The 13,095-nt window shown below is 39.3% G+C and overlaps 1 protein-coding gene and 1 long non-coding RNA gene across 4 annotated transcripts; one reads left to right on the top strand and one right to left on the bottom strand.

The window, feature by feature from the left end:
• The first annotated feature begins 2,132 nt into the window (after window positions 1-2,132).
• Window positions 2,133-5,725, top strand: LOC133729060 (protein CHUP1, chloroplastic-like). Its single transcript, XM_062156538.1, has 7 exons — window positions 2,133-3,128; window positions 3,228-4,136; window positions 4,407-4,538; window positions 4,782-4,963; window positions 5,048-5,159; window positions 5,236-5,379; window positions 5,484-5,725. Exons 1-7 carry the CDS (start codon window positions 2,346-2,348, stop codon window positions 5,562-5,564), a joined length of 2,343 nt encoding a protein of 780 aa, XP_062012522.1. The 5' UTR covers window positions 2,133-2,345; the 3' UTR covers window positions 5,565-5,725.
• Window positions 4,782-8,688, bottom strand: LOC133729061 (uncharacterized). 3 transcript variants are annotated; one of them, XR_009856200.1, is made up of 6 exons: window positions 8,476-8,688; window positions 8,168-8,355; window positions 6,369-6,477; window positions 5,651-5,725; window positions 5,039-5,229; window positions 4,782-4,956 (listed from the first exon to the last, which is right to left on the bottom strand). It is a non-coding gene; the product is annotated as an uncharacterized LOC133729061 (long non-coding RNA). The 3 variants fall into 3 exon arrangements; XR_009856201.1 differs by lacking the exons at window positions 4,782-4,956; window positions 5,039-5,229; window positions 5,651-5,725 and adding an exon at window positions 6,011-6,035 and having other exon boundaries at window positions 8,476-8,673; XR_009856199.1 differs by lacking the exons at window positions 4,782-4,956; window positions 5,039-5,229; window positions 5,651-5,725 and having other exon boundaries at window positions 6,252-6,477; window positions 8,476-8,666.
• Between the last annotated feature and the right edge of the window lie 4,407 nt (window positions 8,689-13,095).

Below are 13,095 nucleotides of genomic sequence, written 5' to 3'. Positions count from 1 at the left end.
AAAGAAAAGAGCTCGTTTTAGGGAAAATGGACTGGTTTTTAAAAATGACTGCATATCCTTAATAGTGTGCACAGAAGGGAAGGGGAAGTGTTTGCATTACTTACAGAGCAGTATGCGGGCTCTGAATTGCAGCTCCATTTTGATGTAGGAACACAAGACAAATAATGACACCAAGAATAATGTTCATTTGCATCAACTCCCCGAAGAAGCATAACCAGGCCAACGGTAAATCTGTTAAATGAGCCAAACAATATTCAGATTTTACATTTTATACAGTATATATAGCAAAATTCCATGTTCCAATAGCTTTTTGGAAGATTCAAGACTAACAAACTGCAGTTTATATTTTCCTCGTGTATTCTTCTCACCCCCCCCCCCTCCAAAACCACGAAGAGAGAGACCCATTTGCAGAGCATTGGAAGAAATCCAATATTGACTACAATCACACCTCCTGCCAGTTCCGGCCATTACAGCCAACTCTGTTATACCTAGAGCTAGCCCTCCAGCCGAAATTGTCCCCAAAGCACGATTAAACCCTTTGTTCAACATCACACCTTTACCATCAAAACGACAACAAAACCATCACTACTGAATCACATCACACAAAAACCAGAAATGAGATTGAGATCGGTATAGTAACAATACCTATGCTGAATTCGAAAACGACGACAACGGTGAGAATCGCCAAGATGGAATATTGGCTAGCATCTTTGAGGGGTTCCTTGAAAAATATGAGCAGTGACACAATCGCCAACGACAAGCCCATCTTGGCGGCGAAGTAAGCTTTCCGAGGATCGGAGCGGCCCATTTGATACAGTTTAACTGAAACCTCCTGAACGCTGTTGCAAAACTCGACCAACCCATCGGACATTTTCCCAAACCAGCCGCACTTGACTCTCTCATCGCCGCATTCGGAGCTGTTGAGCCCGAAATCCGAGTACCCTTTTCGTGAGAGCAGCCTCTCCTTGCTCCTCTCCGAGAAGCTGTGCCGGAACGACCCAATTTTGGCCGACATATCTCGTTTCTTTTTTGAATGAAATGAAACACACTTGGTACCAGGATTTCATAGCAAACGAAGAAGATGAGGGTATCTTAGGAAGTCTAAAAAGATGGGAAATGAAATATTATTAAAAAAATGAAATGGGGTGCAGTTTGTAAATTTGGGGGTGCAAATTTCACCCCCCTTTGACAATTATATGTTACTTTGGTGGTATTGCAATAGTTGCCATGTGCCATGTGCTAAATGTAGCTGATGGACATTCTCAAATTAAATCAATTCTGGATGCCCAAATCATATATTTATTTTTATTTTTTTGGTAAAATGGGGTAGAATGCCCAAAAGAAAAGGAAAAAAAAAGGTTCTATTGGGGGGCAATAGACGTCTATTGGGAGGCATCAAATGTTTTTAATTGATGTAATCTCCTTGTTTTTTTTTCTGTAATCAACGTTTTATTTGTCTAAATTTAGGGAGATTAGTTCCCATTTTGGCGACTAAAAGTCCTATTGGGGGGCAATAAACGTCTATTGGGGGCAATACATGGCTGATAGACGTCTATTGGGGGCCAATAGACGTATTGCCCCTCTATTGCGGGGCAATAGATGTCTATTGGGGGCAATAAACCTTTCCGGTGAGATTTTCAGAAAATTCCGGTGGGCGGCAGCCGGTGACCGGATTCCGGCGGCCGATGACTGGATTTCAGCGACCAATGACCGGACTCCGGTGAAGTCTCTATGGTTTCTCTCTCTTCCATTCTCTCTCTCTCTCTCTCTCTCTCTCTCTCACACACACAGAGTAATAAAGGGGTGAGGGTAAAATGGTACTAAAAAAATTAAAAAACAAAAAAAAAATCTTAATGAGGTATTAGGGAAGACATCCTTAGAGTATTTTGGGTAAGAGGTAATTAAAATGGACAAAAACCCTAAAATTTAACTAGAAATAGAACAGAAAAGTAAAAAAAAGTTAATGCCCTCGTCACTAAATCACAATGTGACCCAATGGATGTGGGGCCTAGGCACAGAGCACGACCGTTGCATAGGCACCCTCGTACCAAGAGACATTCAAATTTCAAAATTTCAAACTCTGGAGTCTGGTGTGAGTAATAAAGCAAAGCTGCCACTTTTCTCGCTATAACCTTGGAATCGGAGCATCCAATAAAACAAGTCTGCAACCCAGCAAGGAAAGCTCCACTTCAAGCTTTATACTTCAAAAGTTCCAACCTTTCACCCCAGACAATTTGAACTTGATTCCTCACCCATCTCATAGCTCACTGTGTTTCAAGACCAACCCATGCTTCAATTCCATTCCAAAATTTAATCCATTTGTGTAGAAAGTTTGGATTTTCACAATGAGAGAAGAGAACCCAGCTGAAACCAGAGCAAGAGCAACCAAGTTTTCTGACCAAAACCAGGCACCAAGGCCTCAAAACCCAAAGGGCAACAGCAACTCCTCAAAATTGAAGTCTGCTTCTTCATGGGGATCTCATATTGTCAAAGGGTTTGGAGGAGACAAGAAGACCAAGGTGCTAAACGCAGTTACAAGCAAGAAGCCGCCGCTAATGGGTTGCGATTTGGCGAATCCGAAGACCCAATTGCCATTAGCCCCTGCTCACTCACGGGTCAAGCGTTCGCTGATCGGAGACTTATCTTGCTCAGTCAACAATGCTAATCAGATTCACCCTCAGATGTACCAGACCCACCGGAGACAGTCTTCGCGGGACTTGTTTCTCGAGCTTGATCACCTGAGGAACCTGCTCCAGGATTCGAAAGAGAGGGAGTTTCAGTTGCAGGCAGAGCTTTCGGAATGTAAGAGAAATCCGAGGGTTTTGGAGCTAGAGAGGGAGCTGGAGGAGAAAAGGAGAGAGGTTGATGGTGTGATGAGGAAAGTTGAGGTGCTGGAAGAGGAGAAGGCTAGTCTAGCTGAGCAATTAGCATCGATTTCCGAGAGGAGCGAAGAGGTGTTGAAGAGAGAAGACCAAGAATGTGCGGTGGTTTCGGCGTCAGGGAGTGTGGAGATGGAGGTTTTAGAGTTGAGAAGATTAAACAAGGAGCTACAGCTTCAGAAGAGAAACCTTGCTTGTAAACTTTCCGCTTTGACAGCCCAATTGGCTTCTCTAGCAAAAGCTTCTGAGGTACTTACTTTTAATTTCATTGATTACTTAAATTTTGTGATTGGTTCTGTTTAGGTTGATTTGTTTTTGGTTATTGAAATCTGTATTGGTTATTCTCAGAGTGACATTGTTGAGAAAATCAAAGCCGAGGCGTCTATTTTAAGGCATACAAATCAAGATTTGTGTAAACAAGTTGAAGGCTTACAGATGAATAGGTTGAATGAGGTTGAGGAGCTAGCTTACCTTAGGTGGGTCAATTCGTGTTTAAGAAATGAGTTGCAGAACTCTGATAAGCTGCAAAGCCCGAATTCGATTGATAGGAGTAATAAATCAGCGGGAGATTTGTCAAGTAGGAGCAATGAGTACTTGGAATACAAGGGCGTGAAGAGATTGAATTTGTTAAAGAAGCTGAAAAAATGGCCTATTGCTAATGAGGATTTGCCTAACATGGAATCATCCCCAGATGAGCTATTGGATAAAAGTTGGGTTGATTCAGATGAAGGAAGAAGTCCTAGAAGAAGACACTCGATAAGCGGATCCAAATGCTTTGCAGAAGAGTTGGTGCTCACTAATAAGAGAAGGCAATCTGATGGTTTTATGTGTCCCCCAGAAATTGAGAAGGATATAGAGCCAGTGGCTTCTCAAAAATATGACTTGGGTATGCTTCAATGCCATGAAATCCATAAAATTCCGGCTTCGTTTGATGTTGAGAAAAGGGCATTGCGCATTCCGAATCCCCCTCCTAGGCCTTCGTGTTCTATTTCTAGTGCAACCAAAGCGGATGAGTCTATGAAAGTTCCACCACCACCGCCTCCGCCCCCTCCACCTCCTCCTAAGTTCGCAGTGAGGACTAGTACTGCAGGAACGGTGCAAAGAGCCCCACAAGTAGTTGAGTTTTATCATTCACTCATGAAAAGAGATTCCAGGAAGGATTCTTCAACTGGAGGAATTTGTGATGCTCCGAATGTTGCCAACGTTCGTAGTAATATGATTGGAGAAATTGAGAACCGATCATCACATTTGCTTGCTGTAAGTGCTCGCATACCTGATTGTTTGATTCTGTCTGTTTGAAGTGCGGTTTCTGCTCAAGCTATCTTTTTCCTTTCATAACTTGTTCAACTTCCAAGCTGATTCTTTGCCAATTAAACTCTATCAAACTGCTGAATGCTACCCTTTTAAAATATATAACCAGCAAATATTTGTTCTAGCTCCTATTTTTCACAACAATGAGATAGTGTAGAACCAAACTTACTGTTAGTGCGAGTCCTTACTGATCGTGATCACCAATTTCTAATGCAGATAAAGGCAGATGTTGAGACTCAGGGAGAATTTGTAAATTCACTGATAAGAGAGGTGAACAATGCTGTGTATCATAGCATTGAAGATGTTGTGGCTTTTGTGAAGTGGCTCGATGACGAACTTTGCTTTCTTGTAAGTTGATCTTTGTTATGAATCATGACCAGAAAAACTAATTTAAGTTGTGTCTGCAATATATTTTGCCTAGTGTAGTATAAAGGTGGAAGTGTTCAGATGGCAATGGGATACTAAGCATGAATTAGGCAAATATCAATGTCATTCATAAAGGAACTTGATGTCCAGTTAGTGCATATTTTTCAACATTACCATATGTAGGATCTGCTGACTCCTTGTTATTATGCTTTGCTTATGTTAAAGGTGGACGAAAGAGCAGTCCTAAAGCACTTTGATTGGCCAGAAAAGAAAGCAGACACACTGCGAGAAGCAGCATTTGGCTATAGAGATCTGAAGAAACTGGACCTTGAAGTGTCTTCTTTCAAAGATGATACTCGATTGCCCTGTGATATTGCACTCAAGAAAATGGTTGCCTTGTCTGAGAAGTAAGCAGCGATCTTTAGTGTTTTTTCTAGTAAGTAATACGTGGTATCTACATAAACTTATCAGTGTTTTGTTACCTCTTGCAGGATGGAGCGTACAGTTTACAATATTCTCCGAACAAGGGAGTCCTTGATGCGTCATTGTAGGGATTACCAAATACCAACAGACTGGATGCTTGACAATGGCATTTTAAGCAAGGTACACTTTCTTTAATAGAAAATTGAACACCTTTCTCGCCTTTGCATTACGCCTAATTGAAAGTCAATCTCTGTAGATAAAGTTTGGCTCAGTCAAGCTAGCAAAGATGTATATGAAGAGGGTGGCTATGGAACTACAGTCAAAGGCGGCAACAGAGAAAGACCCTGCAATGGACTATATGCTGCTTCAGGGAGTGAGATTTGCCTTCAGAATTCATCAGGTTTGTTAGCATAAGAAGAAAGTCCTCAGTGCTTATTATTTTGAATTTTGGGTTTCTTTTTAGAAATGTAGAAGATTGAGATATATTTCTTGCTTGATATGCAGTTTGCAGGAGGATTTGATGCAGACACAATGCATGCATTTGAGGAACTTCGCTACCTTGCCCATCTTCTTAACAAAAAGTAAAAGAAAAGTAGAAGACTTTTTTATGGGAACAATTTTTGGCTTACAATCTGCAGTAGTGCATTGGATGGGAACAGTTTTTAGCTTACCATCTCAGTAAGCTTCATTGGGAAATATGTATATCTTCCATAGAAAGAAGCAACGTCTTGGTGTAGTTCTGTGTTCTGTGAAAAATATAAAGAGAATCTGTTTAATGATTCAAAAATTACCAGAAGTGAAAATTTAAGAAAGACCTTGATGAAAACTTGGCGTATAAATTCTTGTGCAAGCTCATTAGAGTGCCACATCCAACACACGCGGTTCTAATCCAATATCAAACAGAGGTCACTGAAATGCTATATTTTGGAAATGGTGGGTGGACGTAGGGTCGTTTGGACAAGCAACTACTCAGAGATTGTGACAAATGTGGTTGAGGTATCATAGTGGTAGACAGCAAAGCAGTGGTTGATATAGCAGCGGCCGATTACTTTGACACTTACAAAGTAGAGAACATAGAAAGCAAGTTACACACTTAAGTAGCATTCAAGGTAAATCTGATAACCAAGTCTCCAAATATATATGCAAAAAGTAGTTGCAGCAATACTAATTCTTTTGTTTGTACTTTGTAGGGTTCTAGATTGTTTTGCCTGTATAGGCTTGGCCGTATTTCTGGCAGACATAACAAAACACAAAAACCAAAGATACATGCAAAAAGAAAATTGGGAGAATTGCTTAAACAAACTCATTACTCATTTTCAGTTAACTATTCACACTCGCATAAAGGCCTGATTTAGAATTAATTTATTGTCAGACTTCGTATAATCTTACAAATGAAACTTTCCGCAACTGTGATATTCTCAAGCCCTTTAATGCCTAGTTGAATCTTCTCCTGGCTCTTCTCCATAGTGTAACCACTCTGGCCAAGAATAACTGTAAGCTGCAGAAGCGAAAACATCAAAGTTAACCACATGTGATATAAATCAAAATCCATCTTGTTGGCTGGGTTTCCTCAGAGTGTAAAATGGCTTTAGAAAGATATTAGCTAAGAAAGATCTGGCTATTTACACTGAGAAAAGCCAGCCAACAAACTAACTAGATTATGTCAATTGATACAACCCTTCCTACAACTCCCGTAGGTTTATCATATGAAAGCTCAAAAGTAGCTCTAATCAATTCTACACTCAACTACAGTTCTCATGTAAGTAGGCTTCTTAACTGTCACCAGTACAACCACATAAAATTAAAAAAACAATTGATAGATCCAACACAAGTATTACTGCCGGTAACACATGATATGGTGGATCTACTAAGGGGTTTCAGAATATAATGTTGGAATCACATAGGCCAATACCCAGAACAACACCCTTTTGTAATAACCAAATAAAACAGTAACCTCTGGCCAGTGTACAAACTATACTTTTTAGCTGAATAAGTGGATAGATCATAGGAGTAGAAAAACTGGATTTAGTTTGAAGCTAATCCATGATGAATTGAATTTAAAGGTCTTGCAAAGAAAACCCTAAAGTCCTATTAGACAGCCATACATGACTAACTCATGATACATCCCATAAGATGCTCATAAAAATAATAGATGATTCTTGATACTATCAATTAAACAAAAATAAAAATAAAGAGAACCTGCATTTGACCTATTTAAATTCAGAATTTCTTATTCATCTTTACTGGTAGCATCAATCATCTTTAGTCAACCCAAAATGAAAACTTAGTTTCTGGCTTCTTAGACGTCTAATGCCTCACAGGGCAGCGGCATGAGAACTGCCTCAAATCGGCACAAATACACTAGAAATCTAGTATCTATAGTTATTCAGGTCACTGCTGCACAGATACAAAGAAAAACAAGCACTTGGACAGGATGCTGTTGCAGTTTGAACTAATCTGCCTAATATAAGGACGAAAAAATGACACCCTAAACTAGGGCCATGAAAGCCTCTTGTTTCAAATCACCCCTTGCTTCCCCAATGCTCCCTACCTACACCCCACATCTCATTCAGAAATTCCTGTCACGCATTTCTCTAATAGCCTAATGGTTTCAGGTCCATTTCCAAGCTTCCCATAAAAATTCATGTTCCGCGAACACTTCCTTTTGGTCTATTAAGGCCAAACAAAATTCATAATCATATTGACTTAATCCAAATGGAAAATTAGACACTAATCCAAGATGAGTATCCAGTCGCACAACAGAACCTATCACAGTCTAGATAAAGAAGTGAGAGAGGACATTGGACTTTCAGTAGCCTAAGAGCTCACCAATTCAATCATGAAGCTTTGCAAACGGAGTAGTAATGCATCAATTTAACTCTACCAACGAAACTCGCCGGTCCAATTTACAACAAAATAAACCAATGAAGCCGCCCCATCTTGTAAAAACTAAAATAAGCAGAAATCATGGGTTCAAGTTCACAAGTTGGAGAAAGAGTAGGCAACATTCAATCTTGAACATTCTTTCATCAATGAAAATGCAACTCACAACCCAGCACCAAGTCAATCCGAAAACAGATTTAATGAACAAATACTATACAATATGAACTATTGCAAGAAAGTCAAGCAATACAGTAGCTATGAATGTAAGAGAAACACGAAATCAAGATTAAAGCTTTGCGAATCACCATTGCAGATACTCCACGACCCACTTGACATTCAGCACCAGATTCATAGCGCGCAGCTGCAGACGTAGCTCAAAACACGAAACGAAGCAAGAACAGCAACGGTGACGTAAGCAGCACACCAAACTCCAACCGCAAACACCAATTTCAGGACATCACCTTGAGCCATTCACATCTGGGTCATCAAGATTCTACATGTAAATTACATTGAAGCAGTAGTTAGATTGACTTGGGAAGAAAAAAAGATTCAAACTTTAACAAAATCTAAGCGCGATCGATCATACAAAAGACTTGGGTCGCAATATACTTACGTCAAAAAACGTGGGATGGATTAAAGGTTTGGTCTTTGATCTGATTTGGATGGAGAAACCAAAGGTTGATGGAATTGTAATGCAGGGAGGAGTGTTGGGACTTGGGAGAAGAATAGAGTCGAGAGTTGGGAGAGGTTTTTGACAACTGAAATGTGGAGGAGGAGGCTGGGAGCCAATGAGAATGGCCCAAATTGCTTAATCAAGCCCAACAACTGGGTTCCAGATCAGGTCCTTTTGTTTATATGATAAGTTATCCTCGTGAGCTTCGGATTCTTTTTTTAATTTTGAAGATATGATAAACTCATAAACATGAACTAGAAGCCCCTCTTTAATCAAAAAAGGCTAGAAGTCCCTTGTGTTACATGTGCCTTGATTAGAAGATTAAAGTGGAAGATTTTTTTTTTTTTGGAAGGGAAAGTGTAAGATTCAGAGACGATATCGGTCATTATTTATAGACCATATGATGTATTTTTCCATGATATATCATTTTGGTTTATTTATTTATCGACACGACGACATCGATTAGGTCATTCTCTCTCATATAAGTGATAAGAGCGGTTTTAGTTGTCAAAATTTTTATATTGTAAATTATTTGCCTTTTTTATTTTTGTGGGGTGGTATAGTAACAATAATCATAACATTCTCAAAAAAAAAAAAATATATATATATATATATATATAATCATAATCGTTCATTTTTCATAAGTTCGCTTGCTACATTTATTCTTTTAAACTTACTTTCTATGTACATCGCATGTTGGATATTTCTAATAGAATATGGATATAAATTAGATCATGTTCAAGTATGATTGTTATATTAGGGTTGAGAGCGGCTGCCCTTGCGGTCTGCTTCTGAAACTTCCTCCATGAATATGGAGGATTTGGGTGACTCCGGTGGCGTGGTGGGGATTTGGCGTAGCGGCGAAGGTTGTTTGCCCAGTTTCTCTTCCTTGCGGCGGAGTTATTACTGTGATTCTCGAAGCCATTGGAGGATCAGATGGTGGAATAGCTTTCCGATTCTGGTGGTGGATAGGGGTAGTACGGTGGATGCGGTGGTGAGCAGGTCGAGCGGTTGTCAACCAGCAATGGAGGCAGGGAACCTAGTCCCTGGTCGTGTACGACAGACCTGGATTTGCGTCTGGAAGGTCAGATCGCTCTGGAGGCGTGCGGATGCTGAGCCGATGGTCGGAAGATTTTCTGGGCTGAAGACGTCTCGCAACGGCATGGTGCAGACTGGTCCAAAGATCTGGATTTGGGATCCGGGTCGGATCCAAATTTGGGTATGGTGCTCGTTCTGGATCTGGATCACGGGTCGGGTCTGGATTTGGACTTGGTACTGGGCCTGGATGTGGGCTTTGAGGTTGATTTTCATTTGGTTTTCATCTTTTTGTTTCATATGTCATTTTGGTGGAAGATTGATCTCTGTTTGGCGTACTTTTTACGTGGAAGATGTTTGGATGGTCACATCACCAATTACATTGTTAGAAGATTGCCCTTTAGTGGTCGGTCACACTATCGATAACTTAAGTGGAAGATTGTTTTCTTTTCGACGTAAGATGTACAAGGAATCTGTTTGGTCGGTCATACCACCGGTTACTTTGATAGAAGATTGCCCTTTTATGGTCAGTCATACTATTAGTAACTTTTCACATAGCACGGTTTACACCCGATGCATCCTCAGATGTATTTTTGCATCAAATCGTATCTTTGCTAGGTTTTATGTTCATTGTTTTATTTTCGTACTTTTCATTTATGATGTAGTTTCTACATTTGTCTTTTGTAATCTTTCTTATTATTAATGGAGTTGACGTTTATTCTCAAAAAAAAAAAAAAAAGTATGATTGTTATATTGATTTTTACCAAATAAGTTTGTTTTGTACATGAATGACACAGCAAATTTGTTTCTTAAACTCAATATCATTTTATTTAATGATGTTAGTTTTTATTTTACAAATAACAGATCACGAGTTCGACTTACAAACTACTAATTATCGTGTACTCACAGTTGTTTTTAAAACACTCTGTCGATCACCCAGAGATTTTTAACATATGAAAGTTGGTGATTCACATGAGACTCGGTCCACTTTTGGTATTCTTTCACCAAAATTACACACATGGTAAAAAGAAAGATCATGTTACCCAAAATTTAACAATTAATAAATTTATATTTTTCTACTCAATTTGGCATAGCCTGCAGGTTGCAGCTGCCACATGCATGCAAACAATTAGAAGAATCTTTCATCGAAAAAACAATTAGAAGAATCTTAATAGTTTTTTTTTTCAAAAAAAAGAATAAAATTACAAAAAAAATCCTCTAATACAACCAACCCGCAAGTTATCAAAAAACAAAACATACAAAGGCGAGAGGGGAAAAGAGTGACTCCAAGTATGAGCTTGATAGGGGAAGAGAATAAAAAAACCTTAATAGGTTACTCTACAAGCTTTCATGTCAAATTGCCAATTATACCATTATGTTATTTAGCATGAATTTTATTTTTGAAAAGAAAAACTAACGCATAATTTCAGTGTGATCGGAAACTACAAATTTCAAAGTAAAAGAAAATTAAATGGAATGTATATAGAATGACTACATATACAATGAGTGTATACACTACATTTGAATTGGATTTAAATAATTATATACGTGCAATTAGCTAGTTATTTGAAATCTATATGTATTCTTTTTCATCTTCCAACTCATACCTTTTTTTTTTTTTTAAGAATAAGAATCCTTTATTGAAAATAACCAAATATTGCATAATATGAAAATGACCGGTAGTGGACATAAACTCCCCACTCTCCTCCCTAAAAAACGAACTAGTTACGGGTCCGTCATTAAGATTGACTTCTATAAGCCAAAAGAGTCCAACTCCTAACAAACTTTGTCGCCCAACCTCACAGGCTACAAATAATCCCGAGAATCTCGATAACACCTCATAGACAACCGCTAGAAAAACCAACTCCTTCTTCCACACCGCGTCCCAATGAAGCCAGACCATGTACAAGGATAGCTTGTCAGCACATTGACCATCAGATAAAACCGAAAATAAAACAACTCGTCCCTAGGAAAGACACCACCTCCATGGCATATCAATTTGACCCAACCTTAGCTCAACAAAGTAGGGACCAACTATTGACCAAAATAACCTAGCCAACAACCTAACAAAAACAAGACTCTAACCAACCTAACTAAAAACAAGACTAACCAAAAATAAAGAGACGCTGCCATAGTACTCCTCTTCCTTGTCATCAGGTACCCAACTGACAGGCCACCACCTCAAATCCATGCCTTCAAGCTCCCCAGGTGGATGATACCATGCAGCAGACTACACCAATTCTATCACCGATAAACCGGTGAAAAAATTACCGTACCTTGCCACCGCCATGCCCACCAACTTGAGAGCCCAAATCCACCACAGTTGCCGCCTCTGTCTAACAACCCACCGCAGAGTAGAAGTCAGCGCCAAACGATCCAAGGCATACCGCTGCCATGATCTGGCCTCTGGCTCCTTCCTCCACGCTGATCGCACAACGTCTGTCTTCCACACCATCACCGCCGCCTGATAGAAGCGAAGAACCATACTCATCCTGAACCAACAAAACGAATCACAGAGCAGGACCCCTGCGATCCCAAGATCCCGTCCGACAGCACCCGCCTCTCGTCAGTGAGGCAGAGAGCCACGGTCAACGCGGGAAAGCCGCCGGATAGGTTGAAGAATTCCCTTTACTCTCTCTAACCCTAGTTCTCTCCCGTTTTGTCGGTGCTCTCCCTTATCGCCCGCGACTCCCTAATCTCCCCAAGGCTCCAACTCAGACCTTGAAATCTATATGTATTATTATTCATCTTCCAACTCATACCTTGATAACGATAGATCGCAACAGTATACAATTATACTCAAGCAATGGATCTTAAATACTTGAACAAAATCACTAAATTTGAAATCACTCGGTCCAAATTGAACCTAATATCTTTTTGCATTACTAAAAAAATTAGACAACAACTGCGCTAATATAGTTGTTACTGACTCTATAGTTGTTATCACCTAAAAAAATTTTGGTGCACAATTTGTATAGCAATCGAAATGAAATATATAAAAAAATTAATAATATAAAGCTTTTCAAATACAATGATACTTTTTTTTTTATAGAATAAATACAATGATACTTTTGTCCTATATGAAAAGTTGAAAACTACATCAAAATGTCACTAAAGTAGACAAGTTTAACATCATCACTTTCCATGATCTTGTTGTAATCCCAAATCAACTTTATCTATGTACCAGTCCTAATTCATCATCTCGACTCTTTCTCACCAAAAATAGCTCTGTAATGATAATCTGTGTTAGGGTATAAGATATTTGTTTCTGAGCCTTGTGTCTTAATGCTTCCCATTTACCATCATTCATATCCGTTCCTGCTAAAATATTGCTCGGTCTGAAACTCGGAATCAGTTATCAACACATTACCTCTTCTATCGAACATCATTTTGGTGTGGCAAGGTCAGGTTACATTAAGTTGTTTTCATACATGTTTACACACAGTGATACAACGTATGTGTAATTAATGTTTTTTTTGCAAGTCATTAATGATTAATGTTACGATATCATATTTTTCCAGTTCA

This window comes from Rosa rugosa, chromosome 2, assembly GCF_958449725.1.
Source record: "Rosa rugosa chromosome 2, drRosRugo1.1, whole genome shotgun sequence".
Classification (NCBI taxonomy): Eukaryota; Viridiplantae; Streptophyta; class Magnoliopsida; order Rosales; family Rosaceae; genus Rosa; species Rosa rugosa.
Note: the sequence above shows the minus strand (reverse complement) of the source record. Positions and strands in the feature narration are given on the sequence as shown.

Bases quoted from the DNA above. Each gene is read 5' to 3' on its own strand.
- LOC133729060 (XM_062156538.1), top strand. From the start codon at position 2,346: ATGAGAGAAGAGAACCCAGCTGAAACCAGAGCAAGAGCAACCAAGTTT. The intron at 4,137-4,406 runs GTAAGTGCTCGC...TTTCTAATGCAG, and splicing joins GATCATCACATTTGCTTGCT to ATAAAGGCAGATGTTGAGAC. The intron at 4,964-5,047 runs GTAAGCAGCGAT...TACCTCTTGCAG, and splicing joins ATGGTTGCCTTGTCTGAGAA to GATGGAGCGTACAGTTTACA.